Below are 18,392 nucleotides of genomic sequence, written 5' to 3'. Positions count from 1 at the left end.
CCCTCGAGGCACACCGGCCAATCTGATATCAGAGCGCCCTGTGAATGACAGGGGAATGCACCAGGTACCGACCTATCAGGGGAAAGGCGGCGCCTGCGGCTTCAGCGACAGCCGCGCTGTCGTCAGCGGGCCCAGAGAGGGACCGGCTCGGAAGAGTGGGCGGGCTTTCCTCTGGATTGACGGCTAGCGCAGCCATTGCGAGTGCAAGAAGCGGGAGAATGACACCGGAAGCAGCCAATCTGCTGGCGCTGCTGCTGCGGCGGGTGGGCCAGACAGGTCGACGAGCTGCTGGTGTTGGCGGCAGGTGGGTGCGCGCTGTTCGGAGGGAGCGCTAAGCGGGGGGACGAGTTCTTGGCCGGCTGCAGAGAGGCGGCTGCGCTGGAGACCGCCACACCCGGCGGCCGGGCCCGGCGGCAGCGCCGTGAGAAGAGGGAAAGCCCCTTTGCAGCATCCCGCTTATCCCGCCGGAATGAGGCCTCCCGCAGGGCGCATGCGCGGGCGATGTGGGCATGCGCAGTCGCGGCGCTGTGGCGGCGGGCGGGGCGGGGGAAGGAGGCTGTGGCGGCTGGCGCTGAGGCCGGTTCCGCGGGGAGTGGCAGCGGGAGGGAGTGGGGTGGCGGTGTACTGATGGGGTTGGCCGATAGCCCCGGCTCTGGGAGAAAGAACGTAGTTTTCTTGTAACTTCTGTCTGCCCCCGGCTTCGTGCGAGGCAGGGCCGCGTTTATGCCGTTGGGGGTAGTGTCTGTTGGGACCGTTGGCACCGTTATCGGTTAACGGCAGGTGATTCCCGCCGGTGTCTCTGGCCCCCTCGTTGCCATCAGTACCTCCGTGCATCCGGAGAGCCGTCCTGGCCCCGTCAGAGCTGGCGGGGCCCGGAGCTGCAGCGGCGGGGCGGCCTCTGAGCCCCCCCCGGACTCGCCGGTCGGTGCTGACCAGAAAAGAGGAGACGACTGTTGCCGCACCAGATGCAAAGCACGGCATCGCCCTAGTTTGATTCTGGCTTCTAAAGAACATGTCCAAACAAAAAGCCTTTTATATCCTGTGCTTTTTGTTGTGCTAAGAACTGTAGTGGTGGTCAGAACTGGGATTCCTGTGTGCCCTCAGTTACAGGCCATCTGTAAATCATTAAAAGGTAATCACTTTGTTTACTCTTTGGATTTGAAGCTGGGCCATGGCTAAAACTTTAGGGTCCGTTTGAAAAATTACAACCCTCATTTCTGTTGGTTGCCTTTAGAAATATTTATGCTTTAACCATTCTATATTGACCACCATTGAATGATGCAAAAATATTGAAAATTACATTATTTCAGGTATTTCTTAGAATCTTTCATTGGTTTTTTTTGTTGTTTAGCATTTCCAGCTCCCTATCAATGTAGAAAAAGTGCCTTCTTTACAGATGCCAGAACAACTGCTGTCTTTCTGCCTAAAATAAGTCTCAGTTATAACTGAGTATAGGTTGGTCTTTGCAAAATATTTTAAACACAGAAGTAACATTTGGGGAAAAAAATGTTTCAGCAAGTAATCAGTAGTGTAATTCATTTATTTTTAAATATGATTCCCATTTTTCTTCATGAATTAGTCAAGGGATGTCGTACATGCTCCCTTATGTATTATCCAAAGAGACAGACAAAATTAACGGAGAGCAGAGGAAGACGTAGCACATTCAAAAAAAAAAAAAAAACCCAGGAAAATGCTATTCACCAATATCAAATTGTAGCTGAGGCTTAGGTTTCAAGCATTGTATTCTGCACATTTTGAAGAAGAGATGCGGCCATATCTTCATTTAGTTACTGATATGTGATAATACTAATGGAATATGGATCTTACCTAGTTCCCAAAAAACCATTAGGTTTGATTAATAGGTTTGACTTGTCCATGCTTTCTACTTAAAGAGATGTAAACACGTAGCATTTTTTTTTCACTAGTGGATTTATTGATCTTTTTAAAAAATAAGCATCATGCATAAGCAACAAGCAAACTGAGGATCAAGATGCAGTGTATACTATGCAATATAAATTCAATATAAAACCACATTGTTATTATAAGTAAAACATGCTATAATAATAAGCTATGCTAAATTATTCTACAAGTATGCTCAATATTGCATGTATGTTTTGAAAAAAAACCCATTATTTTAATCACATACAGAAATGACAGACTACAGAACACAGTAAAAACAGTAATTCCCTCTTCCAGAATTTGCAGTTATTTTTGCCACAATTAGAGGAACAGCCTGGCATTTTAATTCCATTTTTTTTTCTGAAAATGAAAATTAGAGTTCTTGAACTTTTTTGGCCAACAAAAGAATTTCTGAAGGAACTTGATGAATTCAAGAAATCTAGCTTTATAATAAAATCCAGTCAGCTTGAGTTCTTCTAAATGATTATTTTCTTTATCTTAATGGATTCATGTGTTTGTGAGAGGATATGCAATTAAAGATCACTGCTTGCAGGGAGGTAATCTTCCTACTTTTGGAATGCCTCCAGGAATCAGTGAGATTTCACTGCTTCCTGCTGCTACCATGCTGGGTTTTTTTCCATGCCAGTTTTTTTCAATCACTTCTAAAGAACCTAAAGCTTTAAAGTCTCTGTGTCACTTTTCCTTTTTAGAATACTGTCTCAGCATGTATTATTGATAAATGCCACTTTTGTGGATTAAATGTCTCAGAATGTCACATGCATCTTTTTTGATTGTCTAAAAATGATTTACTGAATATTAATTTTCTTTGAAGTTCAGTTATTTGTGAAAAAGCTGTGAGATTCAGTTGCATTGAAATTTCCAGACAGGAACCTGTAATTCTGTTACTGTCTGTTTTCAATCTTAGACAGCCAATGACTGTAAAAACAATAATACAATGTAAAAGTATAGAACTTTGTGCTTAGTATTTGTAATTTAGTTACATTTCAGTCTACTCTTGTCTTCTTAGTCAGCAATTGGAAGTATCACAAGATCCTTTAGGTACCTGATACACTCATATTCATCTTGCTGAATATTAAATTAGGTGCTGTTAAATTAGATGTGTAGTGGGGAGTTGTGTCTTTAAAAATTGTTAATAAATTACTAATTTATCCCCCTTTGAGTAGATAAGGAGTGAAAATAGCAAATCATCTTGATGGGTATATAGTAGACTTAATAATATAATACTTTTAATATTAGATTTTAAAATGCTGACCTTGACAAAACTTACATTAACTGTTCAGTTAAAATTTGTATGAAAAACAATCTAAAACTTATCTAGAGAAATGCGTATGGTTTCTTTATCTGCATTTATCTTAATTCTTTCTTCCTCGGTACAAAAAGCATGCTGTAAAATACCAGCATTTAAGATGTCTCTTTTTAAAAATCCTGCTATCTAGTCAGACATAGTATCCAAGGTGGGAGGAGGCTAAGTGACAAAGGTAATGTTCTCTTGAAGAACAAATTATTTTTCATAAGATATCTGCTAAGAACTATTAATAATTAATATTCTTTTTTTTTTATTGGTGAGAGAGTGCTGTACAGAGAGTGCTGTAGCATAGCTGAATTGTGCTTTGAGATAAAGCAGCTAAATAGTTTTACAATTGATTGTAAATAGTAAAGTATCAAATAAAGGTTGAGTTTAGACTATTTTTGTCAGCTGCTTTGGTAGAGGAGAGCATCTACACAGATTGTTATTTGTACTGTCTGAATGCGGACATGCCTGATGTAAGATTGGTGTCTGTTGTGCTGGGAAGAGTCCAAGGCTTCAGTCCCATGGCAAAGGTTTGATGATGTTTATTGTCAGGCAGACATAGCCCAAACATGCTTTTTTTGACAAAGTACTAATTTAACTGTACATGATACTTACGTATGCTCAATACTTTCACAAAACAATATCCCCTATGCTATTACAAAGTCTCATATATTTGTATATATATTTTTATCTTACAATATAAAGTGATCAAAACAGCTTGGTGTAAGTCTTCCCCAGTGTCAGTCTGTACCCTGTGTCCTCATCTGGGTGTTCATGCTCCATTCATAGGCCCTCCCTTGATTAATAAATTTTCCTCTGTTATTCACTCAGAATTAATTGCACATCTTATACCATTCTCAACTTCATTACCATATTTAAACTTCTGTAACCATGTTATCTGTCAGTTGCAGCATTTAAGGCTATTTTGACTTTCAGCAAAGGTGTTTCTGGATATGTTCTTTATATGAGTGTGTTCTGATTGATGCTGTGGTGAGCACTACAGTGGACGCTGCACAAACAAAAATTCATCTCTGCCCAAAGTTCACTCGGCATTTCTGTTTGCTCTGCTGTTTCAAATCTGGTGGAATGGATATGAACACCATTCCTAGGAGGCATATTGCAGTAGTTCTGATTTTAGCATATGCCTGTTGAGATATTCTGAAAATGGCTGTCCTGGTTGTTTTTGGACTCCTACATAAGTTTAACAATATGCTGTGTTTACAGTCTCTTAGTGTAATATGTAGGATTCAACAAATACCCAGGGTATGAAATTGATACTCAAAAGGGCAGCTGGACTTTCCGAAGGATAAATATAAGAATAAACAAATAAATTACACATTTCAACTTCTTCCACATACAGAATTATAAGTACATCTAAGAAGGATTGTTGATGGCACCAACTAAAAGAAAATCTTTATAACCATGTTAGGTCTTTTAACTATCTTTGGAAAGGGAACATGAGCATTGGTGAAGTAAAAGAATTCCTATAGAAATTCAGTGGGTGTTTTTGGCAGCTGGTTGCTTGGTATACAAGTATTAAGGTCAGTTAAACATTTTCTTGTAGCTTTTTATCAATAGATTAGATACTTCTAATAGGAACATGTGTATATATCAAATTTTCGACTATGGGCTTATCAGACTTCTCAGTGAGGGTACAGGGCATGTGGGTCAACAAGCTCATTATGGTCTAGGCTGCTCCATCCTTTATGGTCTTGGGAAAAGGACAGTGTTAAAACAGGAGTCTTGTGAACAGCAGAATTAATTAGGTCTGTATCCTTATTAGTGGACTTTGTGACAGACCATAAGAATGCTCTTACCCTCCCAGATGGTCCCTTAGTTCATCCACTGTAATGACAAAAATTACCTTACCATCCCAAGCCTGCTTCTGTTCAACTGCTATCTGCTTTGTGGCCATACACAGACTGGCCATTTCTTGCCACTTAACTGTCAGGTGTGCAGAATGCCATCCCCCTCAACTGGATATCTATACAGATAGCTCTGAGAGGTATGTTTATCTCCCCAAGGATGTATTATGTGGCGTTTACCTTAGTAACTTTGAAGTCTGTATCAAATTTCACTGTAATGGCCAATGGGCACTTGTTTGATGTCACTTTCAAGCAGAAAAACGGGGCAAATGTATTAACTTTAAAGGAGTTTGGTTTGGGAGGGGTTTTGGTTTTGTTTTTTTTGTTTTTAAGAAAAACAGGCTAATAGCTAACCAGGTACTTGTCAGTATAAGATTTGTAAACATTCAGTATGCCAGCAGAGAAGTTTTGTCAAGCTTGAATTTGGTCACATCAGAGAACACATTTGATCTCACTGCAGGCAGTACCCAGACACAGTACTCAGCCTTTGATGCATCATGTTGCAGGAGATGCTGAAAGGCTGGTGGTGCGACAAGTGCCCAGTGGGTCAGGTGATGGAAGAGGGCTAGAGTATACAGCCTTTGGCTGCCATGGTAAGAAGCTGTATGGCACACAACCATATGTTAATAAACAAAAGTAGGAAATCCCAACCCTAATGATTGGAGTTTGGTTCTTGTTAATCCACATAAAAACAGACTTTGTAATTGAAATCCTGTGGGAGTCAATGGAGCAAATATAAGGGAGGCTCATTGCCCAGCTTTCCTGAACTCTGCACCTACGTAATGTATGTCTGCACCCTGCTATGTTTTCTACCCTTTTGTCAGTAACTTGATCAAATATTTATAAAGATATTGATCAATTCATATGGCTTTGTAGAAGAATGCATGAAATAATTATAAATGCTAGTTGGCCTCATTTAACGTACCAAGTTTTAGCTGAATTGGTAAGATATTTTTGAGGGCTCTAAAATCATCAACAGATTCAGTAAAGTAGTAAATTAGTACCAAAATTATCAAATAAAACAGGAATTGGCTACAAGGGAGGTGAGAATTGAATTTTTTAATATTTTTTTTTTAATTGAGTGGAGGCGATGGTGAACTAGGCTAAGCCACAGCACAGTATTCATAAGTATCTTCCTTAATGATGGACAAATACATTTGAGGTACGCTGCTGAAATTTGCTTTTAATAAAAAATAAAAATCTGCTATTACAGATTAGGATTAGGATGCACTGGATAACCTGCAAATTGGAGAAGTGAGACACTGATGAGATCTTAACCATAATGCTGTACAACAAACCTGATATCAGTAAAAGAAGTATGAGTTCAAACTGGAGTGGATGAAGAGAAAACTACAAGAAATAACAAGGAAAACAAAAATTCAGTCTCATAAATGGACCTTGGAACGTTTGACAATTGTTCATTATAATAAAAGCTGAGAGAGGATATCAACACTCTTGATAATTGTGAGTGAGTAAATATACAAAGAAAAATTAAGTCAAATGACAATTTTGACAGAAGAACATTAGTAAATTGATTGTGTAATTAAAAGAAGATCTGCAGTCTTGGTACCAATATACTGGGATAGTCTTTCTGTAGAAATAGTGGTAGTAAAAGAAAACTTTCTGAAACATAGATTGCTTTTATGAAAGTGATTGTATGATGTCTTTGCCTAAAGTAGCAGAGATGGACTTGGTGACATCAGATGGTTCTGTGTACATTATACAAAGATGAATATTGCTCAAATTGATAATTTTACCTACAGAGAGCAAGTGGTAGGTTGGAGCTTGCTATAGAAACTGCGTGTAAAAGGAGATACACGTCTACTATCTATTATCAACTCGAAAATTTTGTGAAAAGGTTTACATTTCCTTTAGAAGAAGTGTTACTTTTCATGATGCCAGATAAACCTTGAAATTCACCTACATTTTTTTTAAGTTTAATTCAAATATGGGAAACTAATTTTGCTGGAACAACTCTGCTTTTGAACATTCAGTCTTTTGAGGAACAGGCCTTTAATTTCATAAGAAAAGGGTATTCTAGAGAATCCTGACGTACAAAAAAGCTTTATGGTTTATGGAAGTTGGGGTTTATGAGGCCATACATTATCAGAATAAATGGTGGTCTTGTTCTTCTGTATTTTCCTAGTTCCTCAGGCTTAGAATGGAAAGAGTGAATACGTGAGATTGTCTGGCCATGGGAAGGAGAAGATGCCTGCTCCAAGGGTGCCAGTGCTGGCAGCAAGATCAATGGATCTCTTCTATTCCAGGAGACATGGAGGTCTATTTGTGGTTGGAGCTACCTGACTAGATAAAGCATAGATCAGTCTGCTATGAAAGTACCTCCCATGAAGAAGACTGCCTGGTGGCTTAGTTTGCTCTGAATGTATCACTTTATCAGATAAGCCTTTTCATGAAATTAGAAACCCAAACCAGTATTTTTCTGGTTTCCTGGTTTGGCTTGGAATTTTTTATCCCCTTCTCTGTCGATTCAGGTGGGATGTTATCTGTTGCTAATTTTAATTGGAATTGTGGAAGCAGAATCCTGCAATAGAAAAACCTTGGAATGATTCCTTAAGATTTAAAATAGGCAAGCTTCTCTCAAATTTGCAGTAAGGGCAGTTTATGCATCTGTAGCAGTATAAATAGCTCTTTAAATAGGTATAAATAAAATATACTCATGTTTAAAGTTTCTTTATGTTGTCAAAGTGGAGTAAAATATTTTTAATGTAAAAAATAGTGAAGCCCAACTTACCATACAAACAATGCATTTCAGTATAGCGATTTGCACCAGAAAAACTTGGCCGCTGAAAGCGAGATTGCATTGTCTTGAATTTAAATCAGTTCTGAAGACAGTTAATTTACGCCACTGTAAAGGAAGCTCACAGTGTGCACCATAAGCTGTAAGCAAACATACAGCTTCATAGCAAGACTAGAGGTACAAGATAAAATCAGTATCAATTGACAAAATACTCAAAGTTGCACCAAAACGCTTTTAAATGACCCCACTTGGTAAGCCCTAGCAAGCCTGTGATTTGGCCAGGCTGTTGGTGTTTGTTCTGTTACTTTAGTCCGGAGTGCCTCATGGGAATCCACTTGGAAAGTAGTTAAGTAGCCTGTATCTCCCTTCCACTGTAAGCTGTAGAAAGACCATTGGTCTGCTTTGAGTTTGGGGGTTTGTAATATACAATAGAGCCTTCTCAAGTCTAAAAACATGTAACAAAGTTTTGCTTTCCCATCTTCATTTTACATCCAATTGTAAGAATTTGGGGGGTTTTGAGGGTAAGTCTAGGACTAGTCTTTCTCTTGAATGACCATTAAAAACTTTAACACAGTCTTTGCTGTGCTTCTTTTGGACTTTATTGAAAAAATTCTTACAGGTGGGTACTATTTTTAGAGTTGTTCTTTGAAACATGTCAGATATTTTACTTTTCAAAGTATGCTATGTGTATTTATTTTGCAAAGTAGAAGTAGTATTATCAAATTAAATTCATTGTAAAAGTAGTTTCTAACAAAAATTCAGAACTGAGCATAGGACTTACAAACCAAATTCAATGCTGGGATATTTTTTGTTTGTTTTATGGTATATTGATTTATTTTATTTTTCTTTAAATAGTAAGACTGTAGAATCAAGTACTTACTTTTCCATTTCAGTTTCAGGAATACGTTGAAGAAACCATGGCCAATCAACGGGATTACATTAGCAGACCTATTTGCAATGGAATTTCTGTTCCTGAAAATAAAATCAATTCCTTAGTGGCCGAAGGTCATGGACAACAAATTCTAAAAGTACTACAAAAATTCAGAGAACAAAATATATTTTTTGACTTTAAAATCCTTGTGAAAGATGAAATAATTCCTTGTCATCGTTGTGTACTGGCAGCGTGCAGTGATTTTTTCAGGTAAACCTAATTTTGGCATGAGTTTGCAGGAAATGAATTGAAGGTTCTCTGGGAGGGAGGGAAGGAATATAATTACAAAAATTAAAAAATAAATCACCACAGCTTACATGTCTGCAGAGTTTGGAGCAAAGCATTCAAACATCATATTAAGGATAGGAAAAAAAAAAAGAACCAAAAGACCTCCAGTGTTAGTTGCCTAACCATACCCCAAATACCTCCGTTTGTATTTACAAAGTGACATGAGGACTCTATGAATTTGAGATTCAGACAGCAGTCGATACTCCGAAATACGAATGTCAAACCATAAGCGCATGGTTTTGCGGTTAGGTAGAATTGACACAAGTTCTGTAGCTTTTAAGACTTATCTGTTATCTGTCGGCTGTACTTGAAGGTCTGCAGGGGTGTTGTTTGACTTTGTATGGGACAGTCTATGTACTTTGACACATTAATATTGTGCAACATAACAGGTCATTTATAAATACATCTTGCACTGAGCAATTGTGGATAAATTGTACATGGTTTCGGAATGGGGCTGGATTTTGTTTTGTGGACAGTATAGTAGAGTTTGTCTTCAGAGGTATTTAAACAGAAACCTAATATTTTTTCTAAAGTACAGATTTCAGCCTTTCCACATGGAATTATCTGTGATAATTTAAGCGCTTTTGGTGCTTAAAGCTATGCATTCTTAAGGGAGAGGCAGATCATTCACATACAGGATATTAATTTATGAAGAACTCTGCTAACCTTTTTAGTAGTAAGGCTCACACTTGCAATCCCACGCTGAAAGTCTGTTTCCAAATACACTCTTTAGTAAAACACAAAGCTAAGATGCCCTAACAATGAAAAAATAGGTTTCTGGAAATGAGTTAATGAGTTTGATTCAGTTGCCCATACATAGGTGACAGGTGTTTTTTTCAAATGGCCTGGCGCATCCTGTGGTCTGTGGGAGTCTGCTATATATGACACCGGACATAGGCTAGATGTATTCTTAGGACTACTGAAAGAAGAAGAAATGCAGATAAAATAAGGTAGCAGCAGATTGTTTTTTCCCTGACACACAGAACTACTTGCATTTCAAGTGTTTACTGCTTGACAGCACAGAGTTGCTCTGGTAGAAACAAATATTAGGATGAAATAGCTTCCAGTGGTAATTTTTAGAACTGAAGTTAAGCACATGGTAAAACATGTGGCCCTTTCACTACCTACAGGCTCTTCAGGATAAAAGTTGCTGGGAGAGACCTCTCCCTGCATGTTACAGTTGATAACAGCAGTCATCAAATTCGTAAGTTGTCTTGGAATGCAAGACCTTCAGGGAATAAAAAGTACCTAGGTCCACTAGATAAATTTTAAAATTAAATGCCTTTTGTCTTCCTTGACCTTTTGACTTCTCTTAGTTTTGCTAAACCCAAGATTCAGCAACATTTTGCTCCCTACTTGTTAGCTTACAGAATAAAAGCCTTTGCCTAGATTGCTCTCCTTCTAGTATTGTTCAGTTGCTATTTTACTCTGTAATTTAGAGATTTGTATCACAGCTTTTGGGTTAATGAGGAAAGGATTCTAAGGATCATCACTTAGTATGCAAAAAAGCAAAAAAACAGTCTCTAACTGTCTTATTGTAATTTTATGTTCTGGTTCAAGAGGTCACACAAGTTCCTGCTTTACCTGATGTTCACTTCCCAAAGAGCATTCTGTACCCCGTGATTTTATTTTTTTTCCCTTTTTGCCTTCATAAAAGCGTGGGATTTTAAAAATCACATACTATACAGATACTAATTGTATAACTGAACCGTGATATTAAACTTTTTTTTAATAGGATATATTAATAATCCAGATTATATACTTAGTATTTGCTGATTTATCTAATTTTTTTTCCGCTATTATCTTTTGTCAAATTCAGAAGCCATTGCTGTCACAGCCTGATGCTTAGGCTCTGGGAGGGTAGGGCAAGTGATGTTGCAGGACTATTCTGTTGCCAGCACTTACCGGCTTGAAAAACCTTAATTATTTTATCTTGCCATGTTAGATTGTGTGAAATAGTTAAATGTTATTACATATTTACTAATAAATCAGTCAAAGTTGTAATAAAATTTGCACAAATCTACTCATCAATAATATTTGTTCCACAATTTCAACCATCACCTTTGTATTCAGTCACAATCCACTTTCTGCACAAGTTTCATTGTGTCACGAAGTTCTATGTCAAAACCTCATTTTTTCTGACATCTGCCTGTACCCATGCATCTGTCAACTCTAAGGCAAAAATTAAGTTTCCTCATGTTTTTTCTCCTCTTTCACCCCTCACTTTTATTACTGAGGAATGCACCTATCATCCATCCTGCCATTTGCTCAGCCTGCAATGTGGAAGCCTTTTTTTGCTTAATTTTCTGTATTCGTCCACAGTGCATGACCTAAATCATGGAGCTTTTTTATTATGTATATTTTTAAATGTGCCTTTATTTCTCAAGCTGTTGAAACTGATGCTGCCCCTAAAAATTTCACATTTTCTTTCACATTGAGAACTGAGACTTCATCACTGTCTGTGAAAATCCATACAAAACACAGGTGCTGCTACCATTTTTATGAGCCATCACTTTTAATAAGTACTTAATCACTACTACTTTTTTCTTTGACCATATCAAGCAAAGGCAGTGTTCTTACTTATGAGAACCTCCACATTTTAGATCTATGCAGCCTGCCCACCTTATTATATGCCACATTTTCTCCTTCCGCTCACATCAGTGTTCTCTGCTGTTTGCTAGATCTTTAATTTGTGTGTGTATCTTCTATATTTTATTCACAGAGCCATGTTTGAAGTTAATATGAAAGAACGTGATGATGGCAATGTTACTATTAGTAATCTATCACCCAAGGCAGTGAAAGCTTTTCTTGATTACGCTTATACAGGAAAAACAGAGATAACAAATGATAACGTGGAAATGCTCTTCCAACTGTCGTCATTTCTTCAAGTTTCTCTCCTTTCCAAAGCATGCAGTGACTTTCTAATAAAAAGTATTGATCTTGTGAATTGCTTACAGTTGCTTTCTCTATCAGAAAGTTACGGTTCTGTCCGCTTATTTGATCATGCGCTAGACTTTGTACAGCACCACTTTTCTTTGCTACTCAGATCAAGCGATTTTTTGGAGATGAATTTTGAGATATTACAAAAATGTCTTGAGGCTGATGAACTAAATGTTCCTGAGGAAGAATCAGTGTTGAAAGCTGTCCTTCAATGGACCAAGCATAACGTAGAAACACGACAGAAATATCTACCTAATTTGATTAAAAAAGTAAGACTACACCAGTTACCTGAAAAGACTTTGCAGGACTTTCTACACTCTGAAGAACACTTACTTAAGAGTGCTAATTGCTCAGTAATAATCAATGATGCAGTTAAAAGTGTGCAAAACTTTAGCGGACTCTTTCCAGATGCACGTCCTTCAACAACAGAAAAATATATATTTGTTCATAAAACTGATGAAGATGGAGAAAACAGACATACATTCTGCTACAACATCAAAACAGATAAATGGAAAGAACTACCACATACGCACATGATTGATCTTCCAGGGTCAAGTTTATCTAGCTATGGAGAAAAAATATTTATAACTGGAGGATGTAAAGGGAATTGTTATAGGACTGTCAGGCTTCATATTGCTGAACCATTTCATGATGCTACTGACCAAACCTGGTGTTACTGTCCAGTCAGCAATGAATTCTCCATAGTGTCAGCTATGAAAAAACCAAGGACAATGCACACATCTGTTGTAACCTTAAATCAGCTGTTTGTAATAGGGGGAAAGACCAGAGGAGCTCAAGAAACACGAAGTCTTTTGGATGTAGAATCCTATAATCCTCTTTCCAAAGACTGGAAATCTGTAAGCCAATTACCAAGAGGTATCTACTATCCAGAAGCAAGCGCATGTCAGAATATAATTTATGTCCTTGGCTCAGAAGTAGAGATTACTGATGCCTTCAATCCATCTCTTGACTGTTTCTTTAAGTATAATGCTATGACTGATCAGTGGTCTGAGCTTGTAGCAGAGTTTGGGCAGTTTTTCCATGCAACTCTAATCAAAGCTGTTCCAGTGAACTGTACATTGTACATATGTGATCTCTCCACCTACAAGGTCTACAGTTTTTGCCCAGAAACCTGTGTTTGGAAAGGGGAAGGATCTTTTGAATGTGCTGGCTTCAATGCAGGGGCGGTTGGGACAGAAGACAAAATTTATATATTAGGTGGTGATTATGCTCCAGAAGAAATCACAGATGAAGTTCAAGTCTACCACAGTAGTAGGTCTGAGTGGGAAGAAGTTTCACCAATGCCAAGAGCCTTAACTGAGTTTTACTGTCAGGTCATTCAGTTTAATAAATACAGGGACCCCTGGTCATCCGTACTGACAATTTGCTCTGGAGAATTTTGAAACTCCGGAGTCAAAAGAATCTATTTAAATGCACAAGTTTTAGAACAGATTTTTAGGTATTAATTTACAGACAGAAAAATATGTACTGTTTTGTTTAAATCTTTAGTTTAAATTGGATGCTATAGAATTGCTTTTGGAAGAGTCCATTAAATTGTCATTCAGGCTCATCATTACATAGAAAGTATTACTTAATTTTATATGCAAGTCTTCTCTGTAATTATCTGAATACTTTGCAAAATGATATTATATTTCAAAAAAGCATTGTCATGAGGAATTCATTGTGTAATATGTGCCATTATTTCTGTAATATTCGTAGTTGTCCTAGTAGACAAATTGCTGAGTGAGAAAACTGACTGTGATACTGTTTTCCCTATGTAACTGAAGTTTAAAAGAAATCTACATTAGTGTTGTTTTATTTAGGTTTTTTTAATATTTCTAAACCTGTAATAGGAATTCATTGTTAGCTTTGTCTTCTTAGAATGACCTTAGCAAGGGCAAGAGCCAAAGTGACCTTCACAGCATTAAAACCAGGTATCTAACTTGAAGAGACTGGTAATTCCTATCATCTCACTTCAGCTCTTCAGTTTTACCAGTTTTTCTCCATCCTTGTGCCTTAGTAGTAGCTGTACTTTCTGCTTTCATCCCATTAACCGTGGCAAGACGAACTGTGATACACAGTGCAGGTTGGGGAAGATTTCTACAGGGTGGATGATTCATGTGGTACCTTTGCTTCAGTCATGCTGTTAAGTAAAGAAAAAACACTTCAGGATGTTTTCTACAAGAAGTCTTCCATCTCTGAAGTCTCCAGCGCTATCTACTAAGCAGCCATTAGGCTGCTTACAGCAGCAAGCTGTAAAATAAATTTTAGTTGTTGCTTCGGTTAACTATGGGAAAAGTTCGTATCTTGTCATACATCAAAGTTACAAAAACAAACCCCCATATTTAAAATCAAAGTAAATAGTATTTCTGAAGTGAAAGAATTCATTTTTTTAACTTCTGTAGTGATTTAAATGAATTCAAACACTTTCATCTTGTACTTCACGGTAATTTTAAGTGTTAAAATATTACATGATAAACACTATATTGCTTGATAAACTTACAGTAATCATTATTATAATGTTAAAACTGTAATGGACTTTTAGTATAAATACTAGTGTAGGCATACATTGTGAAGTAAATTTGATCTTATGAATACAAAGTGTCTGACATAAGGACACTGAAAATAGCTAGATTTCATAAATTCATTTGTAATCTTCCACAGCCTGAGAATTTTCTTTCTTTCCAGCTATTTGAATAAGATATTGGGAGCCCTTATGTTCCATATAAGTATCGTTTAAGCAGTAAGGTTGTCTTATGCCAGACAGAACGGTTCTAAACATCTAAGCACATCTTTTGCAAGCAGTTTAAAAATGAACAAAATTTAGTGAGGTGTCTAAAACATCTTTCATATGGCTTGCGATGACCGTGGTAAGTTCATTATCACATCACTACTGTGTGTGCTTTTTGCAAGTCAAGCTCGTTATTAATGCTTAAAGCTTAATATTGCCTAGCAACATACTTCTGTTTTAAACGGTAAATGGAAAGCTCCAGTTCTGTGATTGACTCCAGAATTTGTTATCAGATACCTTTATATTTAGATAACATGCATCATAAATATTTTCATAAGGATGTAAATGAAAATTATGCACATTTGGAGAACATATTGATAGACTGGAACCCTCCCACTCAATAATTTATTTGTATTAAGATGCGTGTGAGTTCTGTAGAAGTAAGTAGCTTGTTGTTATAGCATTTCAGGCAACTTCCACGTTTATTTTGCTCTTTTCATAGTGAGTCTCCAAATCATACTATAGCTACACTTAGCCAGGTAACCTTTACGATCACCATACTGAAATGCAAGCATTTTTATATTGGAACACAACTACTTTTTGTTAGTGCAAAGCAAATGTATTGACTAATTTAGGAGAGATGGAGACTTCTATTCCTGCTTACTGAAAGAGTAGGAGAAAAATAGATACATAGGAGAACAGTTGTTTTAGCATTAATAAGGCTACTCGTGGTAGCATAGAGACTTCGTTAATCATTAATTATTGCAACTCGTCAGTTCATCAGAAATACAAGGCCCAATTCTCCTCTGCTTGTGTTTTTGTGTTGTTTTTATACCCGAGTAATATGAGTATGCAATTTATGCAATGAGAAAAGTAACATATTATGCCCATAGTACATGGGTATAAATAGCTATGCAAACTGGAAGAGACTAGAGAATTGCGAGGTTTTTTTAATTGCCACTGTCGTGACCAAATTGCTGGGTCACATAAACAGCTAGCGAGTCAGTCAGTAATTCAGGTGATGCTTTTGCCTCCAAGTTTTTCCTTAAAGCAGATTTTTTTTGCAGTCTTCCATCCAGCCACTTGTTATATGTATAAGCCTCTGGCATATGACATCAGACAGAGCAATGACGTATGTGGTAAATTAAGCATTATTAGTATATATATGGTGAAAACTGAACAAAGCTTAATTTGGAAAAGAGACATGCTTCTTTAATATTCTATGCTACATTTGCACAGGAACTAATGTCAGTTCCCAGTTTGACAAATCATTCACGGATTTCAAATGGAGTTGAACTCTCTTACTCAGTGATCAGAAAATAATGTAGTAGCATCAGTTACTTTATACTATTGCTTACAGAAAAGTTACTGTGAAACAGTACGAATTTTCTTCAGTTATGTAGGTAAGCCTGTATTATGGCTCTCATAGAGGAAAAAAAGGCCATTTGCCACAATTCTGCATACAGAGAGTTAAATCTGATAGCAGAATTGAGTGCAGAAGAGGCTGTGTTAGAAACTTGTGGTTAAAAACAAGGCTTTATGATAGCATTAGGGGCCTATGTTCCAAATCCTGTAATTAATCGCTAATGATGTAAGAAACCTCAGTGAAGTCAACTCCACTACTCGGAAGAATATGATTACTTGCATGAGTATCTGATGTAGGTCTGGATCGAACAGATTTTTCAGTCTACGCAGGCGTTACGCAATTTAAAACAAAAATCACAAAATTAGTCCAAAGCGAGTTTTTCTACATTTTTTCTGACTTTTCAAAGCTCACAGTACTTTATGAAAAAGTACCTCCTCTAAAAATAGTCGATGACTAGATTAATGATTACGTATGTTCTCACTGAAATATAGTAAGATGTTTAAAACACAAATTGCATGTGTTATAATCTACTATTTGCACTTAAATGATGTAACCAAAACATTTCTAATAGTATTCTATGTCACAGAACACATTATAAGCATGACCAGTATAATATACCTGAAAATAATATATATTGTATGTAGGATTTTAATATCCAGTAATGATTATATTGGATAATCTTGATTTTTAAAGAATGCTATCAAAACATTATGGCACTTTGGTAATGTTATCATTCTGGTTTAGTTGTTATAATAAATATCGATTATTCAGGTGTTTATATTGATTACGTTTGCACAGACCTGATGATTACTCTATTATTTATGTACTAATGAATTTATTTTCTATATTCTAAATACATTTGTAGTAAGTCAGTTTACTGCTGTTAAAAATTCATTATATTCACAAAATGAAATAGAGTTACTGGGTCGGATTTATTTCTGGTATTATTCCATGAAGAAAGCTGTATACCTCCTCTGATTAGTAGTAAGTAGTAGATAAGGTATAGCCTATAGAATGTGCTGTCTGCAGTTCATAATGTGGAATCTAATTTTAGATGTTTCTGTTTGTAGGTGACCAACAGGAGGCAGCATAAGATCTATTTTAATTAAAACAGACTGAAACCAGGGATATATTTGACAAGATTTATAGCTGAACATTATGCTCAATTTACTTTTTTTCCCTGCTAACATCCAATAGAGATCAGTAACATTTTGCTGCTGCCTGGGCTCTGCTGATATGTGGAAAGTATGATACTACATGTTTGCCAAGATGTTCATTCTTTCGTGAAATAAAAGCACCAAGCAACTGAATCCTTCTCAGGTCTGATTTTTTTTCAGTGGGTTTCAAAATACAGCAAATCTACAGTGTTTCTAATGAGGTTAACTACTTTTTTCTTTCTTTCTTTTTTTTCAACAGGAGAACATTTTAAATGTTAGGTTATAAACAAGAATGCAGTTAGCATGAATGAAAACTGCAATGAAGCGGTTTTTTAATTATCCTTGGACCTTGTATTTGTATATCAACTTGCTGCTCCCATGCTAAATTTGATTTAGCCTGCTGAAAAGTTGTATGTTCACCATTGTAAACTACTCATTTAAATTGGCGTATTTTTTAATTGGATCCATCTAGCTCAGATTGATACATAGTTTGTTGTTTGGTTTTTTTTTTTAACAGTTTAAGTATTGCAAATGATTAGGTATTTATTTTGACTGAAGTGGGCTTCCATACTACTTAGAAGTGGCTTTAAATAAAAGGACATATAAGCTAGTCTAAAATTTCTGTGCAAAGGGTGCAGAAATGGCATTAATATAAAGTGAGGGAGCCCTGTATTGGCTTGTGTTCTTCCAGAACTTAACATTCTGAGACCTTCAAACCTCTGTATAGTTTACAGAGTTACAACGATAAAAATTAACGTTCCAACAGTCCAAGGCCTTTGCCCACAGCCAGCAAAAGCTATTTGGAGACATGAAACATTCCAGCAGCGTTCACAATGTTAAAAGCTTATACTGAACAATGAAGGGATTCTCAGACCAAATTTGAGAGCTGTAGTTGTGCAGCCCTGTGCGCAATCAGAATAAAATTGCATAGGTATGTTCTACACATCCAGTGAATTCACCATGGACTTGCCCAGTTCTTAGTCTGAAGGAGACCGTATGGTGGGGCTTTTCTCATTGTCATCAAAGGCAAAGAAGCAGAGTCTGGATTTAATGAATAAGAGACACATAAATTACACATAAATTCAAAACAGTTCACACGAACAAAAGAAGGTCCAAGGATTTTTGTTGGAGGAAGCTGGTACACA

General features: G+C 36.9%; 1 protein-coding gene across 10 annotated transcripts; it reads left to right on the top strand.

The window, feature by feature from the left end:
- The first annotated feature begins 1 nt into the window (after position 1).
- KBTBD3 (kelch repeat and BTB domain containing 3) lies at positions 2–17,400 on the top strand. Of its 10 annotated transcripts, XR_008468541.1 has the most exons (6): positions 2–304; positions 6,290–6,540; positions 7,223–7,354; positions 8,728–8,975; positions 11,776–15,856; positions 17,161–17,400. XR_008468541.1 is itself a non-coding variant. In XM_054214830.1 (5 exons), the coding sequence occupies exons 3-5, from the start codon at positions 7,271–7,273 to the stop codon at positions 13,394–13,396; spliced, it is 1,953 nt and encodes a 650-aa protein (XP_054070805.1). In that variant the 5' UTR covers positions 2–304; positions 6,290–6,540; positions 7,223–7,270; the 3' UTR covers positions 13,397–17,400. The 10 variants fall into 10 exon arrangements, 9 of the variants coding, with proteins under 9 accessions (XP_054070805.1, XP_054071276.1, XP_054071192.1 ...); XM_054214830.1 differs by having other exon boundaries at positions 11,776–17,400; XM_054215301.1 differs by having other exon boundaries at positions 7,223–7,568; positions 11,776–17,400.
- The last annotated feature ends 992 nt before the right edge of the window (positions 17,401–18,392 follow it).

Source organism: Rissa tridactyla, chromosome 1 (assembly GCF_028500815.1).
Source record: "Rissa tridactyla isolate bRisTri1 chromosome 1, bRisTri1.patW.cur.20221130, whole genome shotgun sequence".
Taxonomy (NCBI): domain Eukaryota; kingdom Metazoa; phylum Chordata; class Aves; order Charadriiformes; family Laridae; genus Rissa; species Rissa tridactyla.
The sequence above is the reverse complement of the archived record's forward strand: the minus strand, read 5'-3'. Positions and strand labels throughout refer to the sequence as shown.